The sequence below is a fragment of the Pristiophorus japonicus genome, chromosome 4, assembly GCF_044704955.1.
Source record: "Pristiophorus japonicus isolate sPriJap1 chromosome 4, sPriJap1.hap1, whole genome shotgun sequence".
Classification (NCBI taxonomy): Eukaryota; Metazoa; Chordata; class Chondrichthyes; family Pristiophoridae; genus Pristiophorus; species Pristiophorus japonicus.
This window is the reverse complement of record NC_091980.1, coordinates 259,792,142-259,816,514: the sequence shown is the minus strand read 5'-3', so window position 1 is coordinate 259,816,514 and position 24,373 is coordinate 259,792,142. Positions and strand designations below refer to the sequence as shown.

Sequence of the window (24,373 nt, the reverse complement as noted above, 5' to 3'; positions counted from 1 at the left end):
CATCGCGGATGTTCCAGAGTGAATCCATGCGCAGCTCCAGTGCCGCAATGCGGTCTGTCAGGAGCTGCAGCTGGATACACTTCCTGCACGTGTAGTCGTCAGGGACACTGGAAGCGTCCCTGACTTCCCACATAGCACAGGAGGAGCATGACATGGGTCTGAGCTCTCCTGCCATGACTTAACCCTTAAATTAATTAATTTGGCAACAATGCCAAGGGTTTCTTACTGCTAAGAACAAGAAAAAAGATGAAGAAAAAGAAAACTACTCACCACTCAACCAGCCAATCACTTACTCTCTTGGCTGTGACGTCACCCTTCGATTACTTTTGACTTTTTTCTTACTTTTGACCCTGCTGCAGCTCGCCGCTACTCCTCCGACTGCTGCCGACCCCCGGACTCCCGCTGGGCCTTTATAAGCCGCCGCTGCTCCTCCTCCAGCCGGAGAAAGTTACAATTTATATAAAAATTAATTTGTGTATTATTTGTAACTTTTGCCAGTAGGTGTAGCTCTGCACTCTCTCAACACACACACTTGTACAGGCTCAGCACTTGTCGCAGCTCCCAGGGGCAGATTAATGCACATGCTCGGGCCATTACCAAAAACTGAGCTGTTTCATTTAAGTGTAGTATATTCTGATATGATTTACTTTATTTTTGATACTGTGTATAAATAATCTATGGACCTCTTCATACATTTTACTGCACATTTCTGTTTTAATGGAGGTGGTTGTCGAGGTATCTTCTTCTGGTCCTGGGTCCCAGGAATTCTTAATCCAGGTCTGGTAACTACTAAAAGTGGAGGATAATACTGGGTAAGTTGAATATGGAAAGAGAAGCTGAGTGGGGTGACTGAATCCTCCCTGGGCCACCAAGTGTTGGTGTTGCAGGAACCTTGGTTTTGAGGTGTGGCAGAAGGGGCTTGGAGTATGTGGCTGGCAGTGCTGCCAGTGTCCCCAATGCCACCTGATTGTCCACTATTCAACTCTCCTGGGAGGATGAGTTGAGACTGGCTCTTTCTTTACTAAGGGAAGATGAAAGCTGCAACAGGTTGTGTGCTGCATCAGAGTAGTCCCCAGCTGGATGGAGATGCCTCCATCTTCACCAGACATATTTCCTCCATGAGAACCAAACATAGACATGATGGTGGGATGAGGAAGGCGAGACCTGCCCCCTTCCACATACTCTATCTGTCTACTCTTTTCAGTGAGAATCAATTGGGCAATTTTTAATCTTTTTTCTTTTCCCCTATCCTCATCACCACCCCCACCACCCCCCAGTATTTAGTTAAACCGGGTGTGAATTCTAACACAAATATTGGAAATATAGTTATACTTTTTTTTAAAAACTGTTCAACCATTGGGGAACTACTGTTTTTAAGTTTTAGGTGAACTTATGATTTTGTTTTTAATTTCTAGATTTTGATTCAATTTTATAATTAAACATTTTTAAATGTTTTTTTTTTGTTGCATGCTAGTTAATGTAATCGCAATTTGCTTATTGAGGAGGATTAAGCGGCAATGGCTGATCCATTATAGACTCCAAATTTCTGGAAAATACATTATATAAAGTCTTTTTTTTGGGGGGGGGCATAGGGTGGGGAAATGAGTGGTAATATTTCCCAAGATTTTAGATACAGCTCAAAAGCTTGCTTCCTATTCCATGTCTTTCTACATTGCGGATTAATCAATTGTTTAGCATGTTATGAAAGACTGGCTGAACCAAGGGTGAGATGAGAATTTTTTAAAGCAGCGAATTCTTATGATCTGTTATGTACTGCCTGAAAGGGTGGTGCAAGCAGATTCAATCGTAACTTTCAAAAGATAATTGGATATATACTTGGAAAAGGAAAAATCTGCAGGACTATTGGGTAAGAGCGGAGGAGTGGGACTAATTGGATAGCTTTTTCAAAGAGCCGTGATGGGCATGGTGAGCCGAATGGCTTCCTTCTGTGCTGTAAGATTCAATGAAATCTAAATCTATTGTATCCACAGAATCTCTATTGTCAACAAGGTTCATCATTATCCCATAACTCCATTAAATTTATATGACGACGACTCCTTTCCATAATTCCATGCTAACTCTCTCTCTTGCCAAAGCATAACCACTTCCATTGGCCACAATTTCCTGATTCACCTTGTTTTGAATACATTTATAGAAATGCTTGAATTACTATTCCCTGCTATCCTAAATAAAATTCTAAATTATATCTTAAAAACACTTTTTCCCTTTTTATTGTCGTGCTGACTTCTCTTTCCTTCTTCTGACAGCAGTAGTTCGTGCTGTCCTAACAGCCTTCCAATATTGTGCCATTCTTTGTGTGCAAGGCTGGACAGTTGAGTGTTGGGAGACTATTTGACTGTGGAGTATCCCGGCGAAGTATTTAAATATTTCCAATTGGGATCATCAGATAGAGATCAGGAGTGCAAATAATTGCCATTTTTTTCCTTCCTAGTTCAGGGCCCTGAAGCCAACTGTAATGTACCCATTGTCATCTTGGTTGAGATCAGCTAACTGAGCACATACCTAGATTGAACCTGGGATCTGCCTGGTCTGTCTGGGTGAGTATTGTACATACCATACCATAAGGTGCATTTAAGATGCTTGATATTTGATCGTAGTAAACTGTCCCCTCTCAACCGGTCTGCAGATTTTGACGGTTGACCACACCATCCTTCTCTAATGCCTCTCCTCCATCATCCAGCTGGGGTGGGACTGCACTCACCTGTTCCATTCTTATCTATCCAGTCGTAGCCAGAGAATCATGTGCAATGGCTTCTCTTCCTACACTGTTACCTCTGGAGTCCCCCAAGGATCTATCCATGCCCCCTCCTATTTCTCATCTATATGCTGCCCCTTGATGACATCAGCTGAAAACACGTCATGCTCCACATGTACGCTGACGACACCCAGCTCTACCTCGCCACCACCTCTCGACTGCTCCATTATCACTGATTTGTCACACTGCTTGTTCCATGCCCAGTGCTAGATGAGCATAAAGTTCCTCCAACTGAATATTGGAAAGGCTGAAGCCATCGACTTTGGTCCTCACCACAAAATCAGTTCCCTGGCCACTGACTGCGGCTGAATCGGACCATTTGCAACCTTGGTGCGGTAAGCCTCCGACCACATATCTGCTCCATCACCAAGACTACCTAATTTTACCTCCGTAATATCGTCCCTGCCTCGGCTCATTTGCTGCTCAAGTCCTCATCCATGCCGTTGATACCTCTAGATTTGACTATTCCAATTCTCTCTTCTCCGGCATCCCATCTTCCGCACTCCATAAATTTGAGCTCATCCAAAACTCTGCTGCCCATAGCCTAACTTGCATCAAGTCCTGTTAACCTATCGCCCCTGTGCTCGCTGATGTACATTGGTTTCTGGTCTGGCAACACCTCAATTTAAAAAAAAAAATTCTCATGCTTGTTTTCAAATCCCTCCATGGCCTCACTCCTCTCTATCTCTTTAACCTCTTGCAGCACTATAACCCTCCGAGATCTCTCTGCACTTTGAATTCTGGTCTCTTGCGCACCCCAGATTTTAATTGTTCCATCATTGGCGGCCGTGCCTTCAGCTGCCTAGGTCCTGTGCTCTGGTTTCCCTTCCCAAAACGCTCAGCCTCTCCTCAAGACACTCCTTAAAACTTGCCTCTTTGACCAAGCTTTTGGTTATCTGTCCTAATAACTCCTTATGTGGCTTGGGCCAAATTCTGTTTGATAACGCTCCTGTGATGCGCCTTGGGCTGTATTACTATGTTAAAAGGTGCTATATAAATACAAATTTTTGATGTTGGATATTGAGTGATCAGAGTAGCGATATAGATATTAATTCTTTACCAGTATCATGGAGTGGAAATTGGCTTTAGGAGGGTGGACTGTTTGGGAAATTTGATATGCAAAGTTGTAATGGCAGAGCCAGATTTGGGGAGTTTTAGGCTACTCTACTTGGGTTCCATGTCACCCATCACTCCCATAAGTAGACCCTGTGTCCCCTATGGTTAAAGTGTACCTTTACCTGCCCAATATTTAAATGATAGCAAGACTCGAGGATTGAACATAGAGGGAGCCCTTGCATTTTACACCAGCTTGCTGGAATTCATCACGTGCTGCCGAGTGATTCACTTCATAAGCAGACTGACTATACTCTGGACCAGGACCCAATTGACTTTATTTAAATGAAGCAGATAAATGGGCAGTATACAGGACACAACGGTGTGTTAAAGTTAACTATACTGCTCTGTATATAAATGATTAAAGACCCACTCCGTGGGCTATCTCTCTCAACTGCATACATTTTGAAAACAATGTTTGCTTCTTACATAATGGAGCCATCTTGTACTATGGATTTTTTTTTTAAAGCACAGTTATTTTTAATCAGGCTTTGTCCCTTCAGAAAAGTTCTCCAATGTTATGTCCTTGTAGTATATCGCGACAGATATGACCTTAATTTTGGAGTCGGTGTACGCATGTAGAGTGGAAGTTGCGGGCTGCAGTTGATGGTGCGTGAAGTGGGGTTTGTACACAGCCTCGCTCAATATGGAAACTTTGGCTCTAAGGTCAATGAGGAGGCAAATGGGCGTGCTGTCAATGTTTACATCACAGTTTTTGAATTTGCCCGGACTGATGTGCGAAATATCACTAACAGTGTAAACCATACTGGGTTCACCACTATCTGGGTTGTCCACGTCGAAAATGCTGCGATGAGCGACAGACACTTGCAAAATGGTTCATTTTACCACATGCAGAGCATTTCTTCCCACGTGCAGGGCAGTTAGGACTCTTTGCTGAATGCGATTTGTCCCCACAGTAAAAGCAGTGGAAGTTAGGCCCGCGATCCGTAGTGGATGGTTTATTATTAGCCCTGGGTTGCTGCTGTGATTTCCGTTTTGGATGAACGTCTTGCACATGGGCTGCAGCTGAAGTCTGCTGCACAGTGGGAGCAGGGGATCTGATCGCTTTCGAATCAGAAAGCGCTGATTCGATTTGGATGGCCAATTAGTTGCTTTGTCAGCTTCTCTATTAGCTGTAAAACTCATGTTGGCACCTGACTCAACTGGAAAGCTGACTTCTCTGAAACTTTCCTACAGAAATATAATTTAAAATCCTTTTTGAAGTTGAGATACAGATGGTCTACAAAAGGCTGTAAATGTTCTATCATTATTGGATGGTTAGCTATTCTTTTGACAATGGTGTTTGCAATTGAATACTATCGCTCTGACTATTTAAATGGGTAACACCTTAAACTTTCTATTGTTTAACTGTCTTTGACAGTTTATATTTGTATAACTCAAGAAACCTACAAATGAACTGACCGGTTTGGGAGTTAATGTTTTCTGTTAAGTATGTTTCAATCATCTCTGTGACCCTACGTTTTTAACCACCTGGATACTGTTTCTAGCAATAAATAATCCAAAATCAATTTAACCTGGGCAAAATACATTTTTGTTGGAGGGAGACCTTTCTATTGTACTGTAATAATTATTTCCAATATAAATAGCAATTCTCAAATGGAAAGGCAACAATTACGTCTTTTAATTTAACTTTCGCCTAAGGTGATAACTTATGTTGGGGTTTAGTACTTTGGGTACTGGTGGCCCTTTTGTGCCTCACCCAAACATACGAAAAATAGTGTGTGAGAACAGGTTACGGAATTACAGGACATCATAGCCGAGCCCCATTCTGTTGCTACCCAAAACCACCATGCAGTTTTCCAACAGAGGCTAGATATGTGATGTGTCGGAGGCCTGGCTGCCTCCTTACCCACCCACCCCAATCCAAGGCCATTGTCCATTTTGCTATCCCATTGAGGGACTTTTTGACCCAAAGCCATCAATCTAGGAGGAAAGTTAAATGAGCAAAGTGGCAAAACACCAAACGGCAGTCAAACTGTTTGAAACGCCAATGGTTGCACGGTGCTTTCCAGCCCGCAAAGGCGGGCTCGCGATGGCTGGTGGTCCCGGCGTCTGATTGGCTAAGGCGCTGCGACGACATAACCTCCTGTGTGTTGATTGGCTGCGCGCTGCAGTGCGCGCGGGCTGGGCGAAATGCGGCTTGGCTTGATGTGATTGGGTGGAGGAGGTTTGATCGAAGTCGGCGTCGAGAGTCGGGTGGCAAAATAGCAACGACGACACACGAGGAGGTTGGCGAACAAGAGGCACCGTGGGCAGAAATGGCTGAAACCCAATGCTGGTCTCGGAGAGTACAAGAAAACCACCACCACGCAGTATTTAACGATGGCTTTCTTTACGTGTGGGGTGGCTACGTGGTAGGTGTTACTTTACTGACCCAAAAAAGCAGCACTTGCGCCTCTAGAAAGTGAGGAACTGCACAATTTTTTAAAAGTAACCCGCCAGTTTACAACTGTCATTTATGCCTCACTCGGTGCTGATAGATACGTAGTCTAATATTTGAGCTTTTGAGTTCTTGCAGGTTGACAGACTTGTAACCTAAAAATCGGGATTGTCCTGGTAAAGAGAGCGACCTGCAAGTGTGTCTCAAAGCCGTCAAAATTGCCACGTGCAGCTGCATTAACGATGCGTGTTTTTTTTATGGAGGGTGAAAATGAAACTAGCAACCTGGTTTTATAGCGTCCCTTCGTGGTTGGAAATTGGGTGGCGCCTGCAATCCTACACCAATTCAGTTCTTGTTCGCAGTCACCCTGCTGGGCATTTTTTTTTTAAAGTGAAGGACATCAGATCGTGAATCATCTGCAGGCTTCTGTGTCTTGAAGCATGTGGTGTCATAGTCTAGAACAAGAGCTCTGGCAGTAGGTTGATCTGCGATGAATGGAGATTGAACAAAAATTTTTTTAAAGTGAAATTAAAGCTACTTATAAAGTTCAATTAAGTACTATTTTAATTGGTAAATGTACAGTAAGGAATCATAAACTAAATTCATCCAGGATTTTGTAATTTGGGTCACTAATAAATCACGAATATCTTGGAAGGGCAAACTCAGTTGCCCAATTAACTGGGCAATATGCCTGGAAAATAGACTTAAATGCATTTGAAAACGTTACGTTTCAGGCTGTTGAAATAATTAAAGCAGTTGAATCTCTCTTGTGATGTCATGAAAGGGTTGTTACAGTGACATCGTAAACTTGTAAATATATGAGCTGTTTTGTTTCATGTAAATTTAGCAATTGCTGATACTGTATGGTACTTGGATATTGTTAACTGAACGCTAAAGAAAGAACTTGCATTTATATAGCACCCTTCACAACCTCAGTACATACCAAAGCGCTTTACAGCCAATGATGTACTAGATGGTCCCCTGATGAGAGTAAACATATTGTAACAATTGCATTCTTGTATTTTTTTGACAATATTCGAGAGGTTCTGAAAATAAAAGTAGCTTGGTATTACTGCACCAATTTGAGTGTTTATCCTTATTGCCATTGTTATGTCTGAATAAAGGAAAATACTTGGTTAAAAAGATTAAATATTGGAAATCTTTGTACTTAGCTAGTAATCTACCCTGTCACTTAAAAAAAAAATCTTGTCAGTATAGGGTTGCCAACCCGCCAGGATTGTTCTGGAGTAGCCAGGAATTAAAGATTAATCTGGACAGAGAACAGTTTTACTTGCTTATCTGTGGACCTATAATAGAAATATGTACATTGATTAAGAATCTGATTGTTCTTGTCCAGCCTAATAGAATCATAGAAGTTTACGACACAGAAGGAATCCGTTTGGCTCATTGTGTGTGTGCTGGTGGAAAAGAGCTACTAGCCTAATCTAATTTTCCAGCTCTTGGTGCAGTTAACAAAAGAAAGACTTGCATTTTTATAGCATTTGAGCCTGAAACCACTCATTATTGCAAAACAGTTTAAATTGAACTAGAGGCAAAGGGATGATGAAAATGTTTCTCAGTTTATAGTAGAACTGAGAAAACAGTCCAATAGATGTGCTTTTTCTGGGTTTCTTGATACAAGAAGAGACCATGTGATTTGAAGGAACTGTCGATGCAGCGGGAAAGAGTTGGTAGAAGACAAATTCACATCTGCTAGAACTCTGAAAATAGCACTTGGAATGGAGAATGCTACCTGCCATGATGGTGAGTTATATGCCACAGGATCCATCTGCTCCAGGGGGAATAGAATTGCTTAACTATATTGCAGGTGTGGTAAAATAAATCATTATCTAAACCAATGTTTTATAAGAAGGGAATCAAGGGCTATGGGCATAGTGCAGGAAAGTGGAGTTGAGGTGGAAGATCATCCGTGATCTTATTGAATGGCGGAGCAGGCTTGATAGGCCGAATGGCCTACCTCTGCTATTTCTTCTGTTCTTTGAAATGTCATATCTGCATGGCATCAGCATACTTAGCTAAGCATTGCCGGAAACCAGTAGGGTGCTGCTGGATTGGAGGCAGGTAGAAGAAAAGGTGGCCCCAGGTCATATAGCACTGAGCAATCAACAGAAGAAAAGACAAAAATCCAGTGTCCATTATGTCAATTCCGATGAGGAACCTGATGAAGAAACTGTACCACAAGGTAAGGCGAATGAAGAAGACACCCAACAAAGGATATCCAGGTACACCTTAATGTGAAGGTGGTTGCGAAGCCAAACATTTTAAGCCCAGTGGTATCTTATGCACTAAAGAAAAAATATTGGAGGAATTGGATTGCATGAAATGTAACGCATAATTGAGAAAATTAGCTAGCTCGATTTGTGTTTGTGATAAAACCTGATCAGAACCAGAGACTGTTTCTGCAAGTGAAAGCACAGAGACAGGCATCAAAGAAAGCCCTGATAACAGTTGCCTGTGTGGTTTTGAAGAAGAGTTGAAATTGCTCAATTCAGAAGGCAAAAAGCAATATGATTGGAAATATTGCCTTGGTTTCTAGTTCAGACTGGCCAGTATCCAGAAATCAGATGGTTTGCCAGCAATTATCATTGTTGTTGACAAGATTGAGACCAAACTATTGACAACATTTGAGCCTCCCACGAATACTGTCTGGGGGCCCCGACGTCACATGTAGATTTTGGAAGGCAGTCACAGTGAACGATAAGGAGATACTGATGATTTTGAAATACCAAAAAAAAACGGGAACTATTCTAAGTATGAAGCAGCCTGAACAAGCTCGTACCACAGATGTTTCAGCACTTAGTGAAGCAGGTTTGGGAGCTGACCATTGATGTTTCTGCAAGTGAAAGCACAGAGACAGGCATCAATTTGAAAAGCTAGAGACCGTAATATGTCTGATAATTAATATGTTATTGACAAAACATTAATCTTAAGCGCCCATACAGTGCAGCACACATCAGCCTTGCATAGATTTAATGAGCAACTGTGAAAATGGCTTCTCCAAGCCTGTTCACACCGCCAGGTCTTGAAGGTAGCAAGGTCATTCCTTATAAAGTAAAAATATTGTATTTCTTTTACTATTTTCTTTATGGTCTGATGTTTTATGAGCATCCAGTTTGAACAGATGAGGGCTTCATGCCTTTTAACACCATACGATTAATTCCTATCATTGCTTTTCCTGAGCCATAGCTACAACTTTTGATGCATGCTCTATAGCAACATATTGCCTTTTCTACTGTGACCATCTTTTACTTTACCCCTTTATGTGATGAATAGCCTGTTTCATTCCTAACTGTTAAAGCTCAATATTATCCACCTACCTTATTTATTTAATAATCTGTACGTGCCTATCTTTAAAGTGCAGTGTCCTCAGTCCTGAAATTCAACCATCTCCAAAGTTACCAGCATCATTCTGGAGAAAAGACAGGCTTTTTCGAGAACCTGATTTAAACCAGTTCTGTCTACATTAGTGGTTCTGTCTTTGTTAAAAATAAAAGTTATGTACAAACATACATGATATTCTTACACTAAGGAAGTAGCTGTTACACATTGGAATTGGAAAGCTTTGAGAACTAGTAACGAACTAAGCAACTCCCAGGACGTTGTTTGTGCATCCGACTGACCATCTACTGCTTCTGTTATTCGTCCCAGCGTACCCATTGTCAATCCTACTCGCAAATTTCTACAAAGTTCATTTGGTCTTGGTTGATAGTTATGAGGTAGATAGTTGTGAGTGTAATTGTTTTCATTATGGTTCCTGTGCATGACTGGGAGAGTACTATGGTTATTTTTTTAATCACCATATTGTTGCTGAATTTCTTTAATTTTTTAAACTGTTAAACCAGGTTTATGCTTGGAGATGATTATTTTCACCATGTAATTCTGAGGGGAAAGTGACATCTATGGTACAGGTTGAACCTCTCTGGTCTGGAAACATCCGTGGCGGAACTGCTGCTTGCCTGGGCTTGGAGCTCACTGTTAAGTGCTCCAGTGATGCTCAGCATCTCACTCTGCTTCCTTATTGTGGGACTTGATGGTGCAGTGAAGGGGCGTCAGACCTGAGTCAGACAGAGAAATGACCAATCACCAACATTCCCCGCCTCTCCTCCCTCACTCAGCGATCACCAGCACTGACTTCCTGTGGTTCGGAAAATTCTCTGTTTCGGCACTGGTCGGGTGCCGGACCAGAGAGGTTCAACCTGTACTTGCATATTGTCAACTAAATGTAGATGGCTATTAGGGGGTATCTCGTGTTCAGTTAACAATACTGCGAGCACATTGTATCAATTACAGTCTTATGTTTTTATTAATCTTTGGAATATTTTAGATGGTCTGAAAATAAAAAGAAAATCTAGTTACCACACCAATTTTGATTGTTTATACAATTAACAATTACATTTTAAAAGATTTTTTAACTGATTATCAGGAATATTATATTCTAAAACAGCTGTCTCAGTATTTTGCAGAGTACAGAAGAAAATTAACAATAAGAACTGCATATTAAATGTACTGCCCCTTCCCCACCCTATAATAATATGGGAAAAAAAAATTATTTCTTCACCTGCTTCCCTGTAGAAACCCAACATTTTTAGTGCGCCTCCAGCAGCCCCCATTTGGGGAGCTACTCCTCATCTCAGCAAGCATACGAAAACTTGTAGATTGATGGGGCTAGGATGATATCAGTACCCATGCGCATTTGCAAAGGAATTTAATACAGATCCTCACTTTCCCAATATTAACTTTCCTAGTGCAGACACTTTGCATTGGCATCCACAACAACCATATCTGGTTATCAATCTGAGATTTCTTAAGCAGTTACTTGCCGGATCAGTGGGATGACACTCTGCAGAGCACGGAATCTATTGGATAAGTAATTAATCGCTTTAAGTGGGCCTCTTTCTGTAAATAATTGATACGACCTGTTCCATGAGGTTGCATTGGCTTTGGGATGGCGGCCCGACTATTGGTGTGCGGTCCCGGCCGCCGCGCGGCCACACTGGGGATCCCCGCGGCCCGACTTCCTGGCCAGGCCCAGGGCCTCCGCAGGTATTCCAACAGATGAAGAACAATCTACTGGACTTGAGCAGAAAACATTGCAAGCTATGAAAAAAGGGATGGATCCCTACAGTATCTTCAAACCTAAAGAGTATGCAGGTACCAAGGAGGATCCTCATGTTGTTCCTCCAATCACTGAGAAGAGGCTTGTGGGTTGCATTTGTGAAGAAGACAACACTGCAATCGTTTGGTTCTGGTTGCATTCAGGAAACCCACAACGCTGTCCGTCCTGTGGATCTCACTATAAACTTGAGCATCATGAGCTTCCTCATTAGTCATTCTCTTTCATTGACAATTTTCTTTAACCAACTTAAATATCTTGAATTATTATTTTTGCAGCAAATGAAAAGGAGAATGTGCACTTTACAAAATAAACACCATTAAATATTTTTTTTAAAATCCAGCATTGATCAGAATATCTTTTTGGGGGACAAATGTTTGCAATTTTTCACCTTTGTTTTGAGGTTTCCTTTACGGTGAAAATACTTTTTCATCTTTTGCCTCTACCAAGTGATTTCCCCGCCCCCCCTCTCTTTTTTAAAAAAAAACATTTACATCTTTTATTTCAAAATTTTTGATGATTAGTAATAGTGTTACTTTTCTATTCCAGACATATGAAAATAACGAAGTTTACTTGCCAAATGATGAAATCTGGGTTTATGAAATAGAAAGTGGCATATGGTAAGTAATTTTCTCTGGTGACTTGTATTTTTCATCATATGGTTGGAGTGCAGTTTCTGATGTTTACCACAGTCCTATGGTAATAATGCAACAGCAGTTCGCCCATTGCTTAATACAGGTTGTGATACGCTCATAATAAAGGATGAAACTGAGTACTGTGAACAATGAGTAAGTGTGACCGTAGCTCCTTTTATAAGATTCCAGAGTGCAGGTACCTCGTGGGTGGCCTGCTTATATACAGTACTCCCAAGGGATGCTGGGATCCCTTGGGACTCAAACAGGAAGGCACCTCTAGTGTGATACAGGTTGCCAAGGGTTAAATACATAACATCACTCCCTCGTAAAGTTAATAGTACACTTATTTACAGGGTGAGACGATCTGGGGCTTTTCGCTTCCTTGTCGATCGTCTCGGTACTAATGTGGGTGTGGGTGAGTTGGTTAGTTCTTCACCGGGCTGATGGTGATGGTGAGTTTGGCTTTGTGTCAACCATGATGTCGGTTGCCGTGTGTGTAGTGTCTTCTTCAGGTTGTTCGTAACTGTTGGTGAACCGCAATTTGGTTTGGTCCAAATGTTTTCTGCACGTTTAGTCCATTGGCCAGTTTGACCTGAAACACCCTACTCCCCTCTTTGGCTATGACCGTGCCAGCGAGCCAGTTGGGACCATGTCCATAATTGAGTACAAACACAGGGTCATTGACCTCTATCTCGTGACAAATTTGCGCGGTCATGGTACGTACATTGTTGATGCCGCCTGCCCTCCACGTGATCATGGAGATCAAGTTGGACAAGAGAGAGCCTTGTTTTGAGCGCCCTTTTCATGAGCGGCTCGGCTGGGGGAACCCCAGTGAGCGAGTGGGGTCTGGTATGGTAGCTGAGCAGGATTCTGGACAGGGAGCCTTCCGACACACGTTTCAAGCTTTGCTTGATGGTCTGAACTGCCCGTTCTGCCTGGCCATTGGATGCGGGCTTGAACGGGGCAAATGTGACATGCTTGATCCCATTATGAGTCATGAATTCCTTGAATTCAGCACTGGTGAAACACGGGCCATTGTTGCTGACTAGGACATCAGGCTGGCCATGTGTGGCAAACATGGCTTGTAGGCTTTCGATGGTGGCTGTGGACATGCTTACAGACATTATTACACATTCAATCCATTTTGAATAAGCATCCACGACAACCAAGAACAATCTGCCTAAAAATGGGCCCGCATAGTCCACGTGGATCCTCGACCACGGTTTGGAGGGCCACGACCACAAACCTAGCGGTGCCTTTCTGGGTGCATTGCTTAGCTAAGAGCAAGTGTTGCATTGGAGCATGCATGACTCTAAATCTGAGTCGATGCCGGGCCACCACACATGAGATCTGGCTATGGCTTTCATCATTACAATGCCTGGGTGGGTGCTGTATAGTTCACAAATGAACATTTCTCTGTCTTTCTTGGGCATGACCACTCGATTACCCCATAACAGACAGTTCGCCTGCAAGGACATTTTGTCTTTGCGCCTGTGGAACGGCTTAATCGCCTCCTGCATCTCCGCTGGGACCAGCTCCCATGGAGACAGTTTTTTTTTTAACCAAGGACAGTAAAGGATCCTGGCTGATCCAGGTCCTGATCTGGCGGGCCGTAACAGGTGACTTTTTGTTTTCGAAGGCATCCATTACCAAGAGCAAGTCTGCAGGCTGTGCCATTTCCACCCCGGTGGTGGGCAATGGTAGCCGACTGAGAGCATCAGCGCAGTTCTCTGTGCCCGGTCTGTGGCGGATTACATAGTTGTATGTCGACAGCGTGAGCGGCCATCTTTGGATGCGGGCAGAGGCATTGGTGTTAATCCCTTTGCTCTCAGAGAACAGCGATATGAGCGGCTTGTGGTCAGTTTCAAACTCAAATTGAGGCCAAACAAGTACTGGTGCATTTTTTTCACCCCGTAAACGCACGCCAGGGCCTCTTTTTTTTTTTCAATCATGCTGTCGGCCCTTTCGGCTTTGGACAGACTCCTGGACGCATAAGCGACCGGTTGCAAAATCCCCGATTCGTTAGCCTGTTGTAACACACACCCAACCCCGTATGACGACGCATCTCAAGCTAGCACTAATCGTTTACATGGCTTATACAGGACAAGTAGTTTGTTTGAACACAACAGATTTCTGGCTTTCTCAAAGGCAGCCTCTTGTGAATTTCCCCCATACCCAGTCGTCTCCCTTGTGCAGTAGCACATGTAGGAGTTCTAGCAAGGTGCTTAACCCCGGGTAGGAAATTATCGAAATAGTTGCGGGGACGATCGCAGCTCCATTAGTATGTTGTCCTGGAAAACCACGGTGCGAGAGACTGACTTTAGCAGGCTCTCCATGTTCCGTTGGAAGATTGCCGCGGCCGACCGAATCCCGAATGGGCATCTGTTATAGAGGAACAGACCTTTGTGCGTGTTGATGCAGGTGAGGCCTTTCGAAGATTCCTCCAGCTCCTGCGTCATGCAGGCCGAAGTCAGGTCCAACTTGGTGAATGTCTTCCCTCCACCCAGGGTCGCAAATAGGTCATAAGAACAGAAGCATTAGGAACAGGAGTAGGCCATCTTGCCCCTCGAGCCTGCTCCGCCACTCAACAAGATCATGGCTGATCTGGCCGTGGACTCAGCTCCACTTACCCGCCTGCTCTCCATAACCCTTAATTCCCTTATTGGTTAAAAATCTATCTATCTGTGATTTGAATACATTCAATGAGCTAGCCTCAACTGCTTCCCTGGGCAGAGAATTCCACAGATTCACAACCCTCTGGGAGAAGAAATTCCTTCTCAACTCGGTTTTAAATTGGCTCCCCCGTATTTTGAGGCTGTGCCCCCTAGTTCTAGTCTCCCCGACCAGTGGAAACAACCTCTCTGCCTCTATCTTGTCTATCCCTTTCATTATTTTAAATGTTTCTATAAGATCACCCCTCATTCTTCTGAACTCCCAACGAGTAAAGACCCAATCTACTCAATCTATCATCATAAGGTAACCCCCTCATCTCCGGAATCAGCCTAGTGAATCGTCTCTGTACCCCCTCCAAAGCTAGTATATCCTTCCTTAAGTAAGGTTACTAAAACTGCACGCAGTACTCCAGGTGCGGCCTCACCAATACCCTGTACAGTTGCAGCAGGACCTCCCTGCTTTTGTACTCCATCCCTCTCGCAATGAAGGCCAATATTGCATTCGCCTTCCTGATTACCTGCTGCACCTGCAAACTAACTTTTTGGGATTCATGCACAAGGACCCCCAGGTCCCTCTGCACCGCAGCATGTTGTAATTTCTCCCCATTCAAATAATATTCCCTTTTACTGTTTTTTTTTCCCAAGGTGGATGACCTCACATTTTCCGACATTGTATTCCATCTGCCAAACCTTAGCCCATTCGCTTAACCTATCTAAATCTCTTTGTAGCCTCTCTGTGTCCTCTACACAACTCGCTTTCCCACTAATCTTTGTGTCATCTGCAAACTTTGTTACACTACACTCTGTCCCCTCTTCCAGGTCATCTATGTATATTGCAAGCAGTTGTGGTCCCAGCACCGATCCCTGTGGCACACCACTAACCACCGATTTCCAACCCAAAAAGGACCCATTTATTCCGACTCTCTGCTTTCTGTTCGCCAGCCAATTCTCTATCCATGCTAATACATTTCCTCTGACTCCGCGTACCTTTATCTTCTGCAGTAACCTTTTGTGTGGCACCTTATCGAATGTCTTTTAGAAACCTAAATACACCACATCCATCGGTACACCTCTATCCACCATGCTCGTTATATCCTCAAAGAATTCCAGTAAATTAGTTAAACATGATTTCCCCTTCATGAATCCATGCTGCGTCTGCTTGATTGCACTATTCCTATCTAGATGTCCCGCTATTTCTTCCTTAATGATAGCTTCAAGCATTTTCCCCACTACAGATGTTAAACTAACTGGCCTATAGTTACCTGCCTTTTGCTGCCCCCTTTTTTAAACAGAAGCGTTACATTAGCTGTTTTCCAATCCGCTGGTACTTCCCCAGAGTCCAGAGAATTTTGGTAGATTCTAACGAATGCATCTGCTATAACTTCTTTCATCTCTTTTAATACCCTGGGATACATTTCATCAGGACCAGGGAACTTGTCTACCTTGAGATCCATTAGCCTGTCCAGCACTACCCCCCTAGTGATAGTGATTGTCTCAAGGTCCTCCCTTCCCACATTCCCATGACCAGCAATTTTTGGCATGGTTTTTGTGTCTTCCACTGTGAAGAACGAAGCAAAATAATTGTTTAAGGTCTCAGCCATTTCCACATTTCCCATTATTAAATCCCCCTTCTCATCTTCTAAGGGACCAACATTTACTTTAGTCACTCTTTTCCGTTTCATATATCGGTAAAAGCTTTTACTATCTGTTTTTATGTTTTGCGCAAGTTTACTTTCGTAATCTATCTTTCCTTTCCTTATTGCTTTCTTAGTCATTCTTTGCTGTCGTTTAAAATTTTCCCAATCTTCTAGTTTCCCACCAACCTTGGTCACCTTATACGCATTGGTTTTTAATTTGATACGCTCCTTTATTTCCTTGGTTATCCACGGCTGGTTAGCCCCTCTCTTACCGCCCTTCTTTTTTACTGGAATATATTTTTGTTGAGCACAATGAAAGAGCTCCTTAAAAGTCCTCCACTGTTCCTCAATTGTGCCACCGTTTAGTCTGTGTTCCCAGTCTACTTTAGCCAACTCTGCCCTCATCCCACTGTAGTCCCCTTTGTTTAAGCATAGTACGCTCGTTTGAGACACTACTTCCTTACCCTCAATCTGTATTACAAATTCAACCATACTGTGATCACTCATTCCGAGAGGATCTTTTACTTGGAGATCGTTTATTATTCCTGACTCATTACAGAGGACCAGATCTAAGATAGCTTGCTCCCTTGTTGGTTCTGTAACATACTGTTCTAAGAAACAATCCCGTATGCATTCTATGAATTCCTCCTCCAGGCTACCCCGTGTGATTTGATTTGACCAATCGATATGCAGATTAAAATCTCCCATGATTACTGCCGTTCCTTTTTCACATGCCTCCATTATTTCCTTGATTATTGTCCGCCTCACCGTGAAGTTATTATTTGGGGGCCTATAAACTACGCCCACCAGTGACTTTTTCCCCTTACTATCTCTAATCTCCATCCACAGTGATTCAACATTTTGTTCATTAGATCCAATATCGTCTCTTACAACTCCCCTGATATCATCCTTTATTAACAGAGCTACCCCACCTCCTTTCCCTTCTTGTCTATCTTTCCGAATTGTCAGATACCCCTGTATGTTTAATTCCCAGTCTTGGCCACCCTGCAACCACGTTTCTGTAATGGCCACCAAATCATACCCATTTGTAATGATTTGTGCCGTCAACTCATTTACTTTGTTTTGAATGCTGCGTGCATTTAGGTAAAGTGTTTTAATACTAGTTTTTAAACCATGATTTTTAGTTTTGACCCCTCCTGCAGCCCCTTTATATTCATACATATTGTTCCTTCCTATCACCTTGTGGTTTAAACTTACCCCAGTGCTACTCTGTTCTGTTGCCTCCAGCCTTTTGCATCCTTTCTTGGGGTTCTGTTCACCTGAGCTCTCACCCACTCTAACTAGCTCAGAGCCCTCTCCTGGGTTCCCATCCCCCTGCCAAGCTAGTTTAAAACCCTCCCAACCGCACTATCAGAACCACCCGCGAGAACATTGGTCCCGTCTCTGTTGAGGTGTAACCTGTCCGACTTGTACAGGTCCCACCTACCCCAGAAGCGGTCCCAATTGTTCAGGAAACTAAAGCCCTCCCTCCTACACCAATGCCCCAGCCACGTATTTATCTGACTAGCCTTCCTATTTCTACCCTCACTAGTACGTGGCACTGGCAGTAATCCCGAGATTACCACCTTTGAGGTCCTGGCTTTCAATCTTACTCCTAGCTCCCTAAACTCAGCTTTCAGGACCTCACCCCTCTTTCTATCTATGTCGTTGGTACCAATGTGGACCACAACCACTGGCTGTTCCCCTTCACTCCCCAGAATGCCCTGCAGTCGCTCAGTGACATCATTGACCCTTGCACCAGGGAGGCAACACACCATCCTGATGTCACTTTTGCTGCCGCAGAAGCGCCTATCTGCTCTCCTAACTATTGAATCTCCTATCACTATAGCCCTTCCCGTCTTCTTCCAGCCCCCCGTGCAGCTGAGCCACCCACGGCGCTGTGGACTTGGCCCTGGCTGCATTCCCCAGAGGCATCACCGCCCTCGCCAGCAGTCAGAATAGAGTACCGGTTGGAGAGTGGGATAGCCTCGGGACTCCTGCACCAGCTGCCTCGCCATACTCTTGTGTGCGACGGTCACCCATTCCCTATCCTTCTGTACCCTTTTAATCTGTGGGGTGACCAACGCCTGAAACGAGCTATCCACGTACCTCTCGTTCTCTCGGATGCTCCTCAGTGCCTCCAGTCCTCGCTCAAGCTCCGAGACTCGGCTCTCGAGTTGGAGGAGCTGGAGACACTTCCTGCACGTGGTCATCCCCGTTGCGGGAAGCATCCAGGAATTCCCACATGGCACAGGTGTTGCATTCCGTTTGTACGAGCTGCCCTGCCATCCCACTAGTTACCCTTAAATTACCCAGCAAAAACAGTGACTCCCATTACGCACACTAAACAGCTATTTAGTAATTTATCCTCTTATCTATTAGAACACAAAATCAAAGAGATATACTCACCAGCCGATCAGCCAACCACTTACCAGCTTGGCTGTGACGTCACTTTTTGATTTCTTGTCCCTCCTCCCTGCACTGCTCGCTCACCGACTGCCGCTGGGCCTTTGTAGGCCGCTGACCCCGGACTACCGCTGACGCCGGACTACCGCTGGCGCTGCTCCTTCCCGCACTCTGATGTCACCTCTCGATTTCTCACCCCTCTATCTTTGTCTGCAGCTCGTTGGGCTGGTCTCTGGGCCTCCCTCTCCTACTCTCGCACTCCTTATCAGCTGCTCTAGTGTCAGCACTGGTAGGAAAAACAAGACAAAACAGCACCTGCCACCACCGCTTGTCTTAAAACTCACCCACTTACCAAACTCAGAAATGCCACTCTATGCTGCTGCACTCCGTGCTCTGCACGAACTGCCTCTTTTTGTCATTTGCCTTGGATTGCGGGTACTGGTCCTGTAGCGAAAAACTGTTAATCGTTACTTTATAGTCCCCACAAATTCTGACCATGCCGTCACCTTTAAGTACCGGGAAAATTGGACTAGCCCACTCGTTGCATTCCACTGGCGCAATGATGCCTTCTCGCTGAAGCCTGTCCAGCTCAATTTCCACTTTCTCACGCATCATATACGGTACCGCCCATGCGTTGTGGTGGATGGGTCGCATACTGGGAACCAAATGGATCTGCACTTTCACCCCCGAGAAGCTTCCAATGCCTAGCTCAAGCAACGATGGAAATCTGCTCACAACCTGGGCAAATAAGACGTCGTTGACGGATGAAAGCGCTCGGATGTTGTTTCGGTTCCAGCGGATTTTTCCCAGCCAGCTTCTGCCAAACAGTATGGGGCCATCCCCTGGCACAATCCACAGTGGGAGTTTGTGCACTGCTCCATCATAGGAGACTTTGACTTCTGCACTGCCAATTACAGGGATCCGTTCCTTGGTGTAAGTTCTTAGCTTGGTGTGAATGGGGCTGAGCTTGGGCCTGTGTGCCTTGATGCACCACAGCCTGTCGAAGGCCTGTTTGCTCACTATGGACTGACTCGCACCCGTGTCCAGTTCCATGGATACTGGAATTCTGTTCAGTTCAACTTTCAACATTATTGGTGGACATTTTGTGGTGAAGGTGTGTACCACGTACACTTCTACCTCCTTGGTTCGAGTCTCCAATTCAGCCTGATCCACAGTGGATTGATCTTCCTCTGTGACGTGGTGGTTTGCAGGGTTTGCAGCACGCCTGCACATTCGCTGGAGGTGTCCCATTGTTCTGAAGCCATTGGACGCATAGTGCTTGAAGTGGCATTGATGGGCCTGATGATCACCTCCACAACGCCAACGGGGTGCTAACTGCCTCGCATTAACGATTGATGGCAGACTGGGTCATCTGAGGACGTGCAACAGCCGGCGTGTAGATTCTGCCATGCATATTCCTGCTCGAAAACGACATTACTTTGTGCACAGTATTGGCCGAAACCTCTTTATGCTGCAAAATTTGTCTGGTGTTGTCGCTGGTGGACATAAATACCTGGGCTATCGTTACGGCGTTGCTCAGATTCGAAGTTTCAATCGTCAACAGTTTGCGAAGGATTACCTCATGGCCAATGCCAAGCACAAAAAAGTCTCAGCATTTGTTCTAGGAATCCATCAAATTTGTAATGTCCTGTGAGGCGCCTTAGTTCGGCGACATTGCTCGCTGCTTCCTGGTCCTCCGACCGTTGGCAAGGTATCAATGTTCTACATGTGTCATCAGAATGCTTTCTTTAAGATTTGGGTGTTCTCGGACCCGCATACACAATTCTTCAAAGGATTTAGTTGTTGGTTTTACCGGAGCTAGAAGATTCTTCATGAGGCTATAGATTGTTAAAGCACATGGGATTGGGGGTAGTGTGCTGACATGGATTGAGAACTGGTTGTCAGACAGGAAGCAAAGAGTAGGAGTAAATGGGGACTTTTCAGAATGGCAGGCAGTGACTAGTGGGGTACCGCAAGGTTCTGTGCTGGGGCCCCAGCTGTTTACACTGTACATTAATGATTTAGACGAGGGGATTAAATGTAGTATCTCCAAATTTGCGGATGACACTAAGTTGGGTGGCAGTGTGAGCTGCAAGGAGGATTCTATGAGGCTGCAGAGCGACTTGGATAGGTTAGGTGAGTGGGCAAATGCATGGCAGATGAAGTATAATGTGGATAAATGTGAGGTTATCCACTTTGGTGGTAAAAACAGAGAGACAGACTATTTGAATAGTGACAGATTAGGAAAAGGGAAGGTGCAAAGAGACCTGGGTGTCATGGTACATCAGTCATTGAAGGTTGGCATGCAGGTACAGCAGGCGGTTAAGAAAGCAAATGGCATGTTGGCCTTCATAGCGAGGGGATTTGAGTACAAGGGCAGGGAGGTGTTGCTACAATTGTACAGGGCCTTGGTGAGGCCACACCTGGAGTGTTGTGTACAGTTTTTGTCTCCTAACCTGAGGAAGGACATTATTGCTATTGAGGGAGTGCAGCGAAGGTTCACCAGACTGATTCCCGGGATGGCGGGACTGACCTATCAAGAAAGACTGGATCAACTGGGCTTGTATTCACTGGAGTTCAGAAGAATGAGAGGGGACCTCATAGAAACGTTTAAAATTCTGACGGGGTTAGACAGGTTAGATGCAGGAAGAATGTTCCCAATGTTGGGGAAGTCCAGAACCAGGGGACACAGTCTAAGGATAAGGGGGAAGCCATTTAGGACCGAGATGAGGAGGAATTTCTTCACCCAGAGAGTGGTGAGCCTGTGGAATTCTCTACCACAGAAAGTTGTTGAGGCCAATTCACTAAATATATTCAAAAAGGAGTTAGATGAAGTCCTTACTACTAGGGGAATCAAGGGGTATGTTGAGAAAGCAGGAATGGGGTACTGAAGTTGCATGTTCAGCCATGAACTCATTGAATGGCGGTGCAGGCTAGAAGGGCCGAATGGCCTACTCCACCTATTTTCTATGTTTCTATGTTGCCCCAGACAGTAAGGAGGATCGACCTTCGTTTGGCGGCGTTCTCGCCCCCTTCCAGTTCGTTGGCCGCGAAGTTTTGGTCGAGTCTCTCCACGAAGGCCTCCCAATCGTCCCCTTCTGAGAACTTCTCCAGGATACCAACTGTTCTTTGCATTTTCACGCTGTTGTTTGTTAACTTGTCGCCAATTGATATGCTCATAATAAAGGATGAAACTGAGTACTGTGAACAATGAGTAAGTGTGACCGTAGCTCCTTTTTAATAAGACTCCAGAGTGCAGGTACCTTGTAGGTAGCCTGCTTATGTACAGTGCTCCCAAGGGATGCTGGGATCCCTTGGGACTCCATCAGGCCCTCTGGTGGTGGTATGATACAGGTTGCCAAGGGTCAAATACATAACATGTTGAACCTCCCTTATCTGGAACCACCCCTCGTTCAAAACCATTCCCGGGTGTTGCATGCGCACAACGCGGCCGGTCAAAATCCTCAAAATATCAATGAAAAAAAACTTGCCCATTTACACTTACAGTCCCACAATAAATTTACCCCAAATCCTTGCAAATATCAATGTAAAATAAATTTACCCAACTTCGGAGCCGACACCTTCGGGCCAGCCAATGGCCCGCCGACACCTTCGGGGGGGCCCCGATGGCCCGCCGACACCTCACATTATTAAATTTTTTCCTGAAGATCCCTATTTATTCTTCTCCTTCCTCTCACCCTCACTCAAAACCATCCTAGCTGTTGCTGCTGTACCACCTGCAGGGATATTTTCCCAATGTCAACCCTCCAATGACCAACACCTGAACAGCTGGACATTTGTCATGAGCTGACTGTCTATAGTTGCAATGTCTGAGGTCTGTGCCAAAGCACCTTGTAAGACATTTATTTTTGCAGCACAGAGAATTGGCAGTAAACTGAATACTTCAACCGTCTAGTCTTTTGATATCTGTGACAAACAGTTTTTAAACTAATTTTTACTATTACGTGGTAACAAGAATGTCAATTATTGTCATGGTGTAAAATTTGAATACAGGTTGGATTTTCATTCTGCTCCGTTGCACCAGAAAAGAGGCTGCAGCATATGTCAGGAGGGGAGGAGGAATTCGAGCGAAGAGTGGTCCCTGACACTTACTGGCAATTGGATACATTAGCAGCAAGAAAGAAAGAGAACTTGCATTTATATAGCACCTCAACCGAAAGATGATGCCTCTGACAGTGCTGTTCTGAAGTGTCCTCAAGTTTCTGAAGTGGGATTTGAATTCATGACCCTCTGACTCAAAGGCCACAGTGCTACCACTAAGCCAAGACTGACACTTGGAAGTGGACCATCACCCCTCCACCCCCACCCACCCCCCTTTCAGATGCAGGTGTCGGGAAAATCGGTGAATTAAGATGGGAGATACCGCTATAAAAGTCATTTGCTTCTTTAGTCATTTGATCCATTTTTTTTTGGCAAGTCACATTTATAAGTTAAGTCACACACTCCGCATTAATGAAAGTACGAGTTGTTTTAATTGGTACAAACTGGAGCTAAATGACATTCATTATATCGCCACACTTGGTTTTATTTTATGTATAAAAAAACATCTTGGCCTGTGTTCCTCTAATACAGGCAGAGACAACCAATGAAAGGAGAGCTCCCTCGTCCTATGTCGGGAAGCTGTGCAGCTTGTCTGAATGGAGTCATGTACATTTTTGGAGGATATGATGATCTAGGATATAGTAACGAAGTAGGTTAATGTACCTCAAATGTTTTATTGTCCTGTTTAATCATGTTTTCTACTTTGCTAAAATAGTTGGGAGATGGAGAGCTACATTTGCAAACTGTATTCTGTCTTATCTTTGGTACACAGCATAATGACACTGAATGTTCGAATGCCAACACGAAATACCAAGGAGTGATGGAATTTAGAATTTAATATTCCACCACCCCCACGCTGATGATTTTAAGCTTGAAGATGCACTGGAGATTTTTTATTTATGCTATTTTGGGGAGCTATATTTTAAAAAGGATACGTATATATTAACTTTTCTCCTGCATTTGCATCAATTGTCGCCCCTTTGCCCCTCTCCTGAAGGCACTGATCCACGCTCAGATACTTCTTCAAAAGCCTCAGCAGTCCTGTGATACCTTGCCTAAATGTCGATGCTTCATATGAGAGCCTGGACAGTCAGTGAAGGCAGGCTATTAACCATGATCTAGATGTACTTTCCAGCAGTGAACCTGGATACTGATCAGAAGCAGGGACCTTTTGTGAATTTATTTTCTCCCCTTGTCTAACATTTCTGAAACCAATTGTAGCATCCTTGCTATTGCCCTGATTGGAATGAGCTAACTCAACATGGACCAGGGATCAACCCTACAATGTTTCTAATCTAAATGGGTCAGCATATTGGTTGGAATATTTTTCCAGAAAAAGTATTTTTTGAATTAACAAAAAAATTCACCTAATTGTAATTAGAATTTAGTAAAATACATTGCATATTTATAAACTCATTGCAGCAATTTTGACTAAAGGTACTGTCTTTTAATTCCCCCCTAATTTTTATCCCCTTTGATTTTTGCACCCTATTTTCCCCATGTAACCTCCTTGTATGAGACAGTAAGGACGAAGCCT

The 24,373-nt window shown here is 44.1% G+C and overlaps 1 protein-coding gene across 9 annotated transcripts in view; it reads left to right on the top strand.

Moving 5' to 3' along the window:
• The window catches only part of LOC139263384 (kelch domain-containing protein 1), a 127,487-nt gene that overhangs the window by 23,568 nt on the left and 79,546 nt on the right, over positions 1–24,373 (top strand). For 2 of the 9 annotated variants that reach the window (XM_070879397.1, XM_070879396.1), the window contains exons 1-3: positions 6,099–6,264; positions 11,974–12,044; positions 23,368–23,485. In XM_070879397.1, the coding sequence (XP_070735498.1) occupies positions 6,169–6,264; positions 11,974–12,044; positions 23,368–23,485 (285 nt within the window). In that variant the 5' untranslated portion in view covers positions 6,099–6,168. Of the gene's footprint in view, positions 1–2,452; positions 2,559–6,098; positions 6,265–11,973; positions 12,045–23,367; positions 23,486–24,373 lie in introns of those variants that run through there. The other 7 variants (XR_011593132.1, XR_011593133.1, XM_070879393.1 and 4 more) reach the window with 5 other exon arrangements.